Raw genomic sequence first — 13,621 nt, 5'->3', positions numbered from 1 at the left:
TACCCGTCGTGCTCAAGGGTGGTCGTATCGTCATGTGGAAGATTGTGCCCGTCGTGTTCAAGAGGTTAACGATACTTCATTTATCATTTTCGTGTTATATTTACGTCGTGAACGCTGTCATCTAGAAAGCCTTAGTCATAACTTCGGAAGCCTGTCATCTGATTATGTACTGAGCTTAGTCATAACTTCGAGAATCGTGGCTTTCTTTGAGAAGAGCTTTCGCGAATTTTAAAGAGAAACTTAAATGTTAGTTTATTTTCTATTTTTTTTTTTTTTACGTTAGTATCAGCTGACGTGCTCGTGATATTGGTTTTATCGGCTACCCTCGATCAACATATTGGCCCGTTGTCCGTATACTTTGCTGTCTTGGTGTCCCATCTTTATAGTTTACAATTTGTCCTGTCTTCTGTATGACTAACCATCTTCGTGTGTCATCATCCATATGGTTTAAGGATCTTGGTGCTCCGTCGTGTATGTAGTTTATTGTCTTGGAGTTCCCATCTTCCATATAGTTTACTATTTTGGTTGCCAATATGCTTATCTTTCAGGCGTACAGTACCTACAGTCATAAACTAGTGAAACTTTTCATTGTTTTAAAGAGTTGTGAAGCTTCAAGCTGGATAGACTGTTCCAGAACAGACTTCCAAAATAAAATGTACCAGGAAGAATATTGAAGGGCAGACTATTCCAGGACGGACTGTGTCACGACAGGATCCCGGAAGAGATTGGCAGAGGATATGATGGCCTGGGATAGAGTGCCACCATAAGATTGAATTTCACATGGAAACTGGGTATATGACTCTAGGCAAAGTTTGCCTATTTAGGTGCACAAAGCTGCCAGAGGAAACTAATAAGGAAATAACCCGGCCTGGCCCACCACTTCCGAACCTCATTATTAGCCCTCCATGAGCGACGCAGTTTTATCTCGGTTGAAGCAAGTGGAATGTATGTTTATCTTAGTTGGAAGAGGGAATTGTGAACACATCAGTTTCTGTCATGTGACTGTGTTGCTGTTGATTTTACATGTGTACAAGGTGTTATATTTTGCATATATAAAAGCATTAGAGTTAACTCTGATTCGAGGTTACAAAATTCCAAAGATGGATTTAGTCGGGAGAATTATTTTTCTTTGGTGAGCTTGAGCGTTGAAGGATAAGTGAAAAGTATTCAATAATTTTTTGAATATATATCATAAATTGGAGATTGATTATAGTGCTGTCCTTAAAGTTGTTAAAGGAATGTAGAACTACGAGAATTATTCTTGTTATTATTATTATTTTTGAAATGAATTTGTGCGGGGTGAGTCAACAGTATGGTAATGTTATTTTCCCACGTAACAGCTGTTTGACAACCTGCGGTCTAGCCGGCCAGAGGTGCTCCAGAAGCTGGTGCCGGTGCAGGGGGACATAACGCTCCCCGACCTGGGCATCTCCGCTGACGATGCTGCCACCCTTGCCTCCAGTGTCTCTGTTGTCTTCCATGCCGCCGCCACCGTCAAATTCGACGAGGCACTCAAACTTTCGCTCCAGATGAACGTCCTAGGCACCAAGCGGCTGGTGGAGCTGTGCCACAAGATGAATAAGTTAGTGGTGAGTACACTTATATTTTTTCATGTGTTTTGCAAGTCTTTTAGAAAAAGTCTTTAGAAAAATACGTTTCAAGTTATCTTGTAAGACATAACTTCAGTCTCTGTTGCCATTTGTTCATTTATAATAAGTTAGCGACGAGTGCCCATACATGATTTGATAATCAGTTGACCTTGATAATTAGCAACTATTAAGCAGATAGTCAGTGTACTATTCTCCCACATCCATCTCACATCTTGGATTTTAGCCCCAGCAGCCTCTTTATTTGAATGGAATGACACAATTGTCATGCCAACACTATGAGAGCTTCAAATAAATTTTTTTAACAATTTAGAAATGTTTTATACTTTTCAGCTACAAGAGAGATCAAAATACTTCATAGTGAAACGTGGTTTACCTAGTTTTTTATGTATGTTGAAGTTCTTTTTCATATGGTGATGTAGTGATACATGATTCATTAATATATCTGTTTCTTATTTGTTGTATTTACTTTTTAGTCTCTTCATAACAAAGTGATCTTTTTATCCTCCATTTTATGAATAATTCCTGAGCACTGTATGCTTATAGCGATATGTATCCCTTTGTAAGATGTGTGTCGATCCATGTATATGTATCCTAAAAAGTCAGATATGTTTATGTTAGTGATTCTTGCAACCTTAATCCCTTCCAGGCAGTGATTCATGTATCCACGGCTTATTGCAACTGTGACCGTGGTGAGGTAAAGGAGATCGTCTATCCTCCACCCATCGATCCTTATAAACTCATCCAATTGATCGACTGGATGGATGATGAGACCTTCAATCACCTTACACCCAAGTAGGTTGTTACATCGTTTTTAAAGTGTTTTATGTGGCAGGTTGACATACGGTTAGGGCCTGTTGCAGAGAGTTTCTTTGTTTCAGTTGTATTTCAAATATCGTTGTGACTTAAGTGTGTTCAGGTGTGGTTTTAGGGTGGATTTATTGTATATTTTAAACATAAAAGTAATGCATTTAACCCACAAATCAAATTTTTCAAAGCAGTATTTTACTGTCATGGAATTCCAATAGATTTGTAATGCATGGTCTCTTCACCTTGAACCTGGGTTGATTTATTCAGTACTTACTTTCTATGCAGTCTTCATGTTTTATTATGACATTTCTTAACATTACACAGACTATCTGTTATTGATACTAGTCTGTAGATAGGTAATTTCCCATTTATCTTTCATAGAAATATGCCCAGTGTTCAGTTTCAAGTGTTTCCTTGGTATTGATAATTTGTTGTAATTTTTTTTCAACTGTTAGCATGTCAAAGGTTCTAGTGGTAACCTATCCATATGTTAAGTAGGTGCATATGCTTGACAGTAGATACGGTGAACTTCAGCATTTAGTTCAACACTGTTATCCTTCTCCACTTATGTAATCCTTTCATCTAAGCCCAGTTACTGATTAGCTGTTTTTTGAATGACAATTTGCACCTGATAAAAGTGGAACAACTTTTGATGCACCTTAGCTTTTTCAAATGTCCTTAATTTCCAGTCAGTTATGTGTAAAATGGCCCACACTATAGATGATGCATTAATGCTCTGGCTCATAAGTGTTCTTGGTGTGTATTTGTATATATAGTTAAATATGTGTGATTATCTGTTTGCAAAGTATGGGAAAGAGTTGTACACTGATGGGGTTTCATCTTTTAAATTTTTCTTTCTGTAATGCAATTTTTTAAACTTGCATATACTCTGCACTTGGTACACTGTCTTGTTTCATGTATCATAAGAATTACTATTGAAGAATTTCTTCACATCTTTTATCTCTTCTTAACAAAGTGATCTTTTTATCTTTTATGAATAATTCCTGAACACTGTATACTTTTAGCAATATGTATCCCTTTGTAAGATGTGTGTCCTCCCTCCATCTGTATTCTTTTTCTCTTTCCTACTACTCCCTCCCTCTCTCCCCCTTTCCTCATCCTCTTCCATATTTACTGATTAGCTCCTCTGAATTTTCTGCTGAATATGTTAAAACCATTTAGAATGTACAGAAACTATTTTTGTGATAAATACTGTATTTTTCAACGGTGTGACATTCTTTAATCTTATTGGCAGACTGATTGGGTCACGGCCCAACACCTATACTTACACGAAGGCACTGGCTGAACACATATTGGTTCAGGAGGCTGGGTCGCTGCCTTTAGCCATTGTTCGCCCGTCCATAGGTGAGAAAAATTACATGCACTGGATTATTATTATGGCACATTTCATCTGTACCAAAGAGAGGGAGGAGAATTTGAGATAAGGATGATTGAAAGTGCAGGGAGATGTAAGGGTTACTAAGAGTTTTTAATGAATCTTAGAAAATGAGGACATTTTTGGTGTGTATCACAAATGTAGTGGGAGGTAGATAGGTGGTAGAGGTAAGATGCCTATGTAAATTGATTATGAATGAGTAATAACATTAAGAAAGGTGAAATATGGTAAGACACATTTGTTGATAAAAGTGAAATATAGTAAGGCACTTGTGGTGATAAGGGAGATGAAATATTGTAACGCACCTACGGTGTAAACAATTATTGACTATATAAAGGAGATATTAAGAATGATGGAATATTGTAAGGTGCCTGTGAAGGTAGATGAAATAAAATCTGGTACCTGAACTGGACCAAGTAAATGGAGAGATACTGAGGTTGTATAAAAGTAGATTTATAACTTCATGTTTTGAGAATTGTGTATGAAGGAAATATGCTAAAAGACTGGATGAATTCAGTAACTTTTCTTGGTAAAGTGCAGAAGATCAGTGCAAGAATGTGAAGGAATTAGTTGTTAAGCATGTGAAGAAATATACTTGATAGATTTGTAATCGGGAGAACTGACAGGATTGCCAGAGAGTACGCATTTATGGAAGGGTATGATTGTTTGGATAGGTCATGTACTACTTTAAAGAAGACACAGGAAAAAATGTTGAAATAGTGTATGCAAAATATTTGAACTTGTAAACATCACATGATGGAGTTAGGAATGGGCTTGTGAGTCTGTGCAAGGTAGAACTATAAAGGCTGGTGAACTGCAGAGCTAAAGAAGGTAAAACATTGGCTTTTAAGGATAACTGCTTGTTCCAGTGTGATTAGAGTGCCTCTGATGGGTTCTTAGCATGGTTAATGTTTTAATAGTTTGGTCAATTGCTTTTGCTTTATGACAGGAATTTCTTAGTTTCCTGCTGTTAAGTGTAACAATTCACTTGTTGGTTACAGAAGATAGAGTTTATACATTTTCTCATGTGCCTTCTTTTGTCATGTCTAAGCAAGGTATAATCTGGAACAGATACTGAGCTTTTAAGGAAAACTCCTCACTTGGTTCCTTTCTCTGATTTTACATTTAGAAAGTGATAGCACATGTGAAGGATTTCCAGCCTCCCTCTCCTGCCCCACTTAGTTATCTATGACAGGTGTTACACAGGTAGTGGTACTCTTTCTCTCCCATTCCCCCAAGGAATTCAGATACAGTTTAGTAAATATTTAGGTATATGCACGTAGAGAATGGTTCTCTCTAACACTTTGTCAATATGCTTCATTTTTCCATTTAAGGAAGAGCGGCTCATTCAAACCCCCTAGACACCACCTCAGTAGGCTTATCAAATGTTTGTTATGTGTGTATCATGTGTGCCTGTAGTCAAGACATGCCTTGCAGTCTTCTGTCTCTTGCTGCATAATAGTGATTAGCATTGAAAAATTGTGGTTGTTATGTAGTGTTTTTCTTGTTATTGTTATAAAATGCAGATGAACATAGTTTGTGCCACATGAAATTATTAAATTATCCCTGGGGATAGGGGAGAAAGAATACTTCCCACGTATTCCCTGCGTGTCGTAGAGGGCGACTAAAAGGGGAGGGAGCGGGGGGCTGGAAATCCTCCCCTCTCGTTTTTTTTTAATTTTCCAAAAGAAGGAACAGAGAAGAGGGCCAGGTGAGGATTATTCCCTCAAAGGCCTAGTCCTGTGTTCTTAACGCTACCTCGCAAATGCGGGAAATGGCGAATAGTTTGAAAGAAAGAAAGAAAAGAAATTATTAAATATGAATAGATATTATATAGAATTTCACAAGGTGCGACAACTTAACAGTGCTGTACCATTTCTTGGTAATCACACAAATGTCATCACATCTGATTATTAAATTGTATATATTGAACTGTAACTGACACACTTTACAGCCTACTAAAGTTATACTTTTTTATGGTAGTCGCGGCAGCATGGCGAGAACCTCTACCAGGATGGGTTGACAACCTGAATGGACCAACTGGACTAATTGTCGGAGCTGGGAAAGGCATGCTGCGCACTCTCCATTGCAGGGGTGATTTAGTAGCTGATCTCATACCTGTTGATATCCCTATTAATCTCCTCATAGTCACAGCTTGGCATACTGCTACCAAAAGGTAATGCATAGGAAACAGTTACTGCAACCACATGTATATGTAAGCTAGTATATATAGTATTGTTTTGAGTTTAAAGTGATTATTTCCAGTAGCAAGAGAGATGTATAGCTGAATAACACATGCCTTTGTGATGATCACAACTTGTTAAACTTCACGCACATGAATCACTAACACAGCCTCCTCATGTATTGACGTAGTGTCATGCACTTTGCCAGGTTGCAGCACAACTGATGGTTTAGGAAGGGACACAAAAGTACCTGGGTTGCATTGTCCATGGATAGGAGCTATGGGGATCATAGTCAGCTGTTGCTTATGGCATGCAAGTCATGGTAAGCATCTTCAATACATGGAGGCAAATTCATTAAAGCAAGAATTATTCATTATCAGAATTTGCTGTTAAGGTTTTAATTAGGCATTAATTGTGAAGGGATTGTGAGGAGAGGTTGGGATATAATGCATTTAAGATAACTCAAGCTGTTTTATGGGGAATGTTTATTTTTCCTTCAAAGATATTTGGAATTTTGTTTGGTGTCCATAACTAGGATAACAAAGGTGTCTTGGATACCTATTCAAGAAAATAGACAGATGACAATTCTGTACTCCATTCCTGATTTTGCATCCATAGGGCCAACTAATTTTCAGCATATTTGATATTAAATGCAGTACATGTTTATCTGTAGTATGATATATGATTTCTAGAAAATTTAGCTTTTTTGATGTTCATGAAGGTGAGCTGAAGTTGGGTTTATATGTTGCAGAACTGTTGTAATGCAACTTATTGCATATCAAAAAGTGTACAAACAGTAACAAAAGACATTTTGACAGTAGCAACAGTTGTGGTAGGAAATCACATAGCAGTTAGAATATCATAGGTAGTGATAGCAAATAACTGAAGTGTTACTAATTGTAGTGCCTGCATAAGTAAAAGTAAAGATAGAAGGCTATATGTATGTTGAAATGTGGTAGTTGGTCATTAATATTAGTCTTTCGTGTAGGGGAACCTCATATCCTGGGTTCCATACATTCATGTAAAATAATCCAGCTGTAAAGTATATCTGCTGATACCCAGTAAGCTGCTTTCCACGCTTGTTTGAGTGTTAATGTAGAGTCTTCAAATACAGTTCTTGATATATTTCTGTAGTCTGATGGTGAGCTTCTATATAATTCTCAAACCACTGAGTAATTTGCCTATATTAATAAGTTGAATTGACTGTATGGCAGAAATTATGTTTATTATTAATATGTTGTGCTTCCTCAGACAAAAAAAAATAACAGTGTATAACTGCGTATCGGGCATGGAGCGGCCTGTACGATGGGGAGAGATTAATGAACATGGGATGTCAGCTTTGCGGAAGAATGCCATGAATGATGTTGTCTGGTATCCACACCTTCGTTTTACTCAGCATAAGACTCTTCATACAATCGCCGTCCTTCTGCAACACTGGCTCCCTGCTTACCTCATGGATGCTGCTGCGAGACTAGCAGGGAAACGACCCATGTTAGTATATCATAAGGATATGAGTAACATAACTTTGTAACAAATGTAATTATTTAAGTAGTTTATTGATAAATTTGTATGTAAATTTGCTTATTGTTGCTATCATTGTACTTGTCTAAACAACTGCTTGCACTCCTCTGTTCAATGTTCTCTTTTTATTTTTACGACACTTGTGTATACCGATCTGAATGTTTATGCAAAGTACTTGTTCTGTCAAGAATCTGATTCATCTAAATGTGGAAAGTAAGAACTGATCAGCTGATGCAATTCAGATTTTAACATTGAAACTGAAAGAGGAAGTCAAAGTATGAATATTTAAAGAACCAGAAGGAACCAAGGGTGAATTGACTGATTAGAAATGAATGTGAAAAAGATTGGTGCAACATTTATTGCATTAACCAACAGATGTTCATTTATTGGCAGTTTCTTGATGTGAACAATATGCAGTAATGAGTAATAAGTGATATTAATCTGTCAATATTTTCTTGTAACTCAAATGACTTCTAGACATCATTTAACATCTACTCATCTGGGACCTCGACTGTTTATATACAGTCCATTCACCCTTTGGTACATGCCACCATTCTAGGCAAGAAGGCCACCGAGATGTATTCTCCAAAAATTGTTTAGATCTCATTACTTTTTCACACTTCCCACAAAGTATATTGGCATTCTTTTAAGGCTGGAAGTTTTTCAGTTCCATATTTACTACTATTGATGTTTCATTGCAAGTCCCATTCAAAAGAACTTCAGCACTCCCTCACACTCACCATAAACTGTTTCTCAACCATAGCATGGTGAGGATTGCACAGAAGCTTGACCGTGCCGCTGCGTGCCTGGAGTACTTCACCACCCATGAGTGGTGCTTCTGTAACGACAATGTGCAGAATTTGTGGGCGACTTTATCTGAAACTGATCAGCACACTTTTAACTTTGCTCTTTCGGCTCTGCACTGGCCCACCTACATGGAGCAATACTGTCTCGGCACAAAATGCTATGTTATGAAAGAGGAACTCACCACGCTGCCTTCTGCGCGTAAACACCTGTCAAAGTAAGTAGTCATTATTTTGTTCATTTAGACCTAGTGGCATTTTGCATTTATTTTTCATACTCAAATTATTGCTACATTATGGTGCTGATATACAGTGATACTTATGTCTATAACAGAGTCATTGATGTTTTGTTGACATTGTTCCCAGTTTTTCAAACTTGCTGGATTTAGGTTACGTTAGTTAGTTTTGGTTTTCTGCTTAATATGAGTGGTGTGCAGCTTAGAGCGTGATGGTAGTTGCTTACAAAGGAATGTTGGGAATGAGATATACATTATGACAAGTTGTTTTACTTGTCTCTAGCATTTTGTGATTTGTATTAAATTGTAAGTCTTATTTTTGAGGTTTGAGGCAAAACTACAGTGTTAAAATTTTACAATTTTGTGGCAGTTTAGTGACCTTCACAGTATAATATTCTGTCCCATTGTACAATGTTTTTGTGACATTGTTCTTCATAGTAAAGTACCAATCCTTGGTAGGCTCGTTGGCATATCAGTTAGGGCCATGTCCCAGGACATAGACACTCCTGTATAGTACAAGCTGTCAGCTGGCTAATGCCTGTCACAGCTCTGGTGCTTTATCCCAACTGACATTGGTACCCATTTACATACCAACCAGATGGAAGGATGAACAGCTGGGTGAGGTGTGTGCCATCTGCCAGAGCCAGGGATTGAACCCATCATTTGTAGTCAGCAATGCTAACCACAACAGTCACAGAACATTTTATCCTTGTACTGCCCTTCAAAGTTTAGTTTCTTATTTATCTCTACACAGAAGATTTTTGAGGGCAGTGCATATGAAAGACATTTGAGAAGATTTCTATCATAAACATACATATGGCTTCTCAAGGGAAATGAATCCTATGAAGCAGTTTTTTACTGCGTCATAGAAAATTTTTCTTCATCCCCACTTTATATAGAGGAACAGTATCAATAAATTTGAGATTCCTTTATTACTAGAGTAGAAACTTGATATTTTGAAAGAAGAAATGCTTCACGGTATGAGATTGACTGTAGTGACATTTGATATTAAAATTGTTTTAGTCAATGCACTTAATCAAAGAATTAAGCACATGTTGAAATTGACAAGAAAATTTTTTCAGTTAAGTGTAATGCAATATTGCTGTGACTACTGGGAGCACTTACTAGTGTCTGTGAAATAATAGAGTGAGGCATATGTGCAAAAAAAAATTGACATGATGTTCCTGTCGTAATTGTTGAGAAGTGTATGTAACACAGCTGACATTGATTAATTGAAATTTGTGTGCCCCAAAAAATTATTTGGGCTGTATTTAGCCAGTGTTTCACTATTTACTTTCATAAGGAACATATGAAAAAGTATAATGTGTAAAAGGAAGCTTTCTGAAAGGGTGAAGTGCCAAGAAAGAAAGAGCACATTTTTCTATTTCGATGTAGGGCTTTTCATGCTTGGTATGTTCGGAAGTACGGAAGAACTGTCTCCATGTTCGTGTTCACACCTTGGTTTTTTACATTAAGAGTTCAGTTCTCAATTAGTAAATGATGTATGGTCATGTAACTTCATATTTAAAGGCATATTGATTTGGGCTTGAGCTTTTTACCAAAAGTAGGTTACCTTCACCTATAATTTAGCTTTAGAGGTGAACTTTATCAGAAATTACCCATGTTTCTGCTGTCAGCAATACAGGTACTGTGTATCTCATAAGACTTGATTGTGTAGAATACACTCAAAATCTAGGATTGAATAATATGTGAGGTGGAAGTTAACTTGTGCATATACCCTTGTAGTGCCCATTCTCTGATTTTTTGAATACTGAGTGGGTTTCTTCACAAGAAACAAGCTGACAGTTTATATTTTATGCAAAGGAAGGTTAGTTCTTTCATTATTTATTTGGCTTTAATCTTTAGTCAAATTTTATTCAAGTTTTTGTCACTGACCTTGTTTGATGTGATGCCTGTGTTCACCACATGGCATTGTGATGACAAGACAATTTTTTTGTTTAATGTTGCATATTTTAGATTTTCTCTTTTTTGATATTTGGTTAGTCATCTTTAAGTAGTACCTTAAGGTAGCTTAGTAATTGTTAACATGATGACTATTAAGGAAGATTTTAAAGGATTGCCTCTTCTATTGTACCTTCTTTCTGTGGTTGTTTGTTTTACCTTGGCTTCTTTCCACATGCCCTTTCCTCCTAATTTCTTTATTTTGTATACCTGCTGGGCAACCCATATTATCATCATCATTATTTATTTCTTGGTATAGGTAAGTGGTCTTCAACATTTTTGTTGGTGGAAATATTTAGGGAACATTGTGTATGGCCTTCAGATCTGGATGCTCAAGGAAGTTACAATGATAATGGAAAAAAAAGTGCAGATGGGATAAATCACCACAAAAAGCAAAATGATTATGAAAAATAAATGTGTTATGAGTAAGTTCTAGAGCCAGTGATCCTGTGGTAGCACTAACAGTGAAAGGCTATTATCTCTGGTGGCTTGGTTGGGGGTATCATGTTGATTATTTCAAAACCATTATTTTGTCAGGTACGATAAAAGCTCTACCTGAACTTCTTAATACCCTGTCCATAAAGATAATTAAACTCTAGAACACTGCAGCTCAAGCATATTTCATTTTGAATCTTAGACCTGCTTATTTTACCTTTCACTCATGTGCAAGAAGTCCCCTTTTGTTTGCTGCTCTTAAATCCACAAATTTAATTCACTCTGTCTGTATTATATAAAATTTTTTCCACAACCAGCCTGAATACAAAAATTTTATACCACGTGCCTTCCACTGCCAAATCCTTGTTCCTTGCTTGTAAGGGTGTAGTTGCATTTTGCTTAGGTTCATTTGTACTGTACACCATTCCAGCTTTTCTGAGAAGACTTTTTCTTCCCGTTACTGACCCATACTCACTGCTGTATATACAATTTGTTTTAGAAATTAGTATTCATCAAGATTGTTGTAGTACAGAAATAGCAATTCATGAGAAGAAAGATCTGCAGTAAGGCTGCCACAGGAGAAAATTTAAGGAGTTACTTGAGAGACTAACTAGATCTGTTATGTGTGTTGGCAGTGTTGCAAGCTCAACTGCAGCCTCAGTAGAATTTAGGTTTTGCTCTACCACCGCAGGAGCATAGGACAATGAATATACAATTTTCTAAAATCTAGAAGTTGGTTGTGTAGCATCTTAATTCGTTTGCCTTTTCAGCTTTGCTTAGCATGTCCTGTTTTTAGTAGCATCATTTTATGGTGGAAAATTTGTGTATATTTTTAAACACCTGGAAGTATTTTTTGGAAAAAAGGAACTGTGTGGCAGTACATGGCTAGCAGATAAAAATTTAGATACACAGATATTTTGCATTAGCCAGAAGTGAAGTGGGTGATGGTTATTGAATCCCAAGCTGTACAGCATGCAGAAAGATTGCTGTTTTATGACAAAAGGTGTTTCTTCTCCCTTGACATATACTGTCAACTATCAATGAATTTATCTTTACAGTATTCCTTGCATTGCTTATGTTATTGATGGTGATGTTGATGGTATTGTTCTCAAGGCAGACTCATTTCTGCTGTCCTTGTCATTATCCACTGTCTGTTTCCACTCATTGTCTTCATGCTGAATCACTTTCCCTCCCTGCCATAAATGCTGATGCTAATTGTTATTTATGGCCATGAATTGTTGCAATGACATGCTGAATCAGTTTTCCTCTGCCATAAATGCTGATGCTAATTGTTATTTATGGAATTGTTGCAATGACAGTTGCTTATGTTATTGCTGATGGTAGTTATGGGTTGTAATGTACATACTATCACTGTTAATGCTGTTTTTAAGTGCCAGTGTGGATGTTCCTTTCTGCTACTAATATTAGCGGTAGTGTTGGTTCTGCTGTTGCTGTTGCTTTTTCTGTCTTCGTATTTTCATATTTTGATGATGTAGTATATGTAATGAATATAGAAACAATTCATTGTAAGGTGTATTTGATGAACAGATAACCTACACATAACTGAAACTGGTTAGCATACCTAGAACACAATTGGTGAGGAGAGTTGCACACATTCTGATAAAATAGGTGCCTTACCTTGTTCTGTACAGATTAGAATCAAGATTTTGGAGCATTTCTGTTGTATGATAACAAAAATGTGTCTACATAAGAGTTTTGTTTAATTGAAATTTATTTCTTTGTCCATCTGTTATCTTATACTTCATTCCCATTTGTTTACAAGCATAAATTGAGTACTTACAGATTTGTGCCTCTTGTGAGAATGATTTTCACAAAATTACATTTCTCAAACACAGCAGATTGGCATGGAATATAGATGCCCAGTTTCTAGGGAAAGATTTGCTACCCAGTTATCATTATTTAGGAAATGAGTGCATTATTCTTTATCTTACTGTTATGATTATGTAGGTAATGTGTCATTAGGACTGAGGCACCACTTCTTTTTGGTCGTCCCAAGTTAGGAGGTGACAGAAGGAAGAATGGAGTGAAAGATGCAGTGAGTGATCGGGTCCTGAACATGCAGGAGGGTGTGAGGCGTGAATAGGGTAAGGGCGAATTGGAACGTCGTGTTGTCAGTAGGCTGAACTAGGCGTATGAAGTCAGGGGAAGCCACAGAAAGGTCTGAGTGGCTTGGCTATGTATGAGGGGCTCTGGTTTCGGTGCATAATACATGACAGCTAGAAAGTGGATGTGAACAAATGAGAGAGCAGCTGCCCCGCATCTCGGGGAAGCTGCGAACAGTTATAACACTAAAGAAAGAAAAACTCCATTGCCTTGTATATATTACAGAGCGAAGGCCTTACCATGTTTAAACTGCGAGACGTAACAGAATATAACCCTGGTGTTTAGCATTGCTTTTAGATATTGAAATGTTTTGCTAGTGGGGAAAGTGGCGCGTCCTTCACTAACGTTATAACCTGTTCATGGCCCAGGACGTTGTTTGGTATGTCGACTTGCCATAGTTTACGGTAGTTATTGGAGCTGGCCATTTTCCATGAAAAACAAAGCCCGATTTATCACTGACCACCTTCATTTTTCCCACCGCTTTTCTGATTCACCTAAATACTATCATTTTACCTCTATCACTAACATATCATAGCCAGTGTCG

General features: G+C 37.1%; 1 protein-coding gene across 3 annotated transcripts in view; it reads left to right on the top strand.

Moving 5' to 3' along the window:
• The window catches only part of LOC139758015 (putative fatty acyl-CoA reductase CG5065), an 88,187-nt gene that overhangs the window by 42,781 nt on the left and 31,785 nt on the right, over positions 1-13,621 (top strand). For all 3 annotated transcript variants that reach the window (XM_071679010.1, XM_071679009.1, XM_071679011.1), the window contains exons 3-8: positions 1,341-1,589; positions 2,257-2,402; positions 3,673-3,782; positions 5,797-5,989; positions 7,248-7,487; positions 8,281-8,538. In XM_071679010.1, coding sequence (XP_071535111.1) covers positions 1,341-1,589; positions 2,257-2,402; positions 3,673-3,782; positions 5,797-5,989; positions 7,248-7,487; positions 8,281-8,538 — 1,196 coding nt within the window. The remainder of the gene's footprint in view (positions 1-1,340; positions 1,590-2,256; positions 2,403-3,672; positions 3,783-5,796; positions 5,990-7,247; positions 7,488-8,280; positions 8,539-13,621) is intronic.

This window comes from Panulirus ornatus, chromosome 29 (genome assembly GCF_036320965.1).
Source record: "Panulirus ornatus isolate Po-2019 chromosome 29, ASM3632096v1, whole genome shotgun sequence".
Classification (NCBI taxonomy): Eukaryota; Metazoa; Arthropoda; class Malacostraca; order Decapoda; family Palinuridae; genus Panulirus; species Panulirus ornatus.
This window is presented reverse-complemented; position numbering and strand designations above follow the sequence as displayed.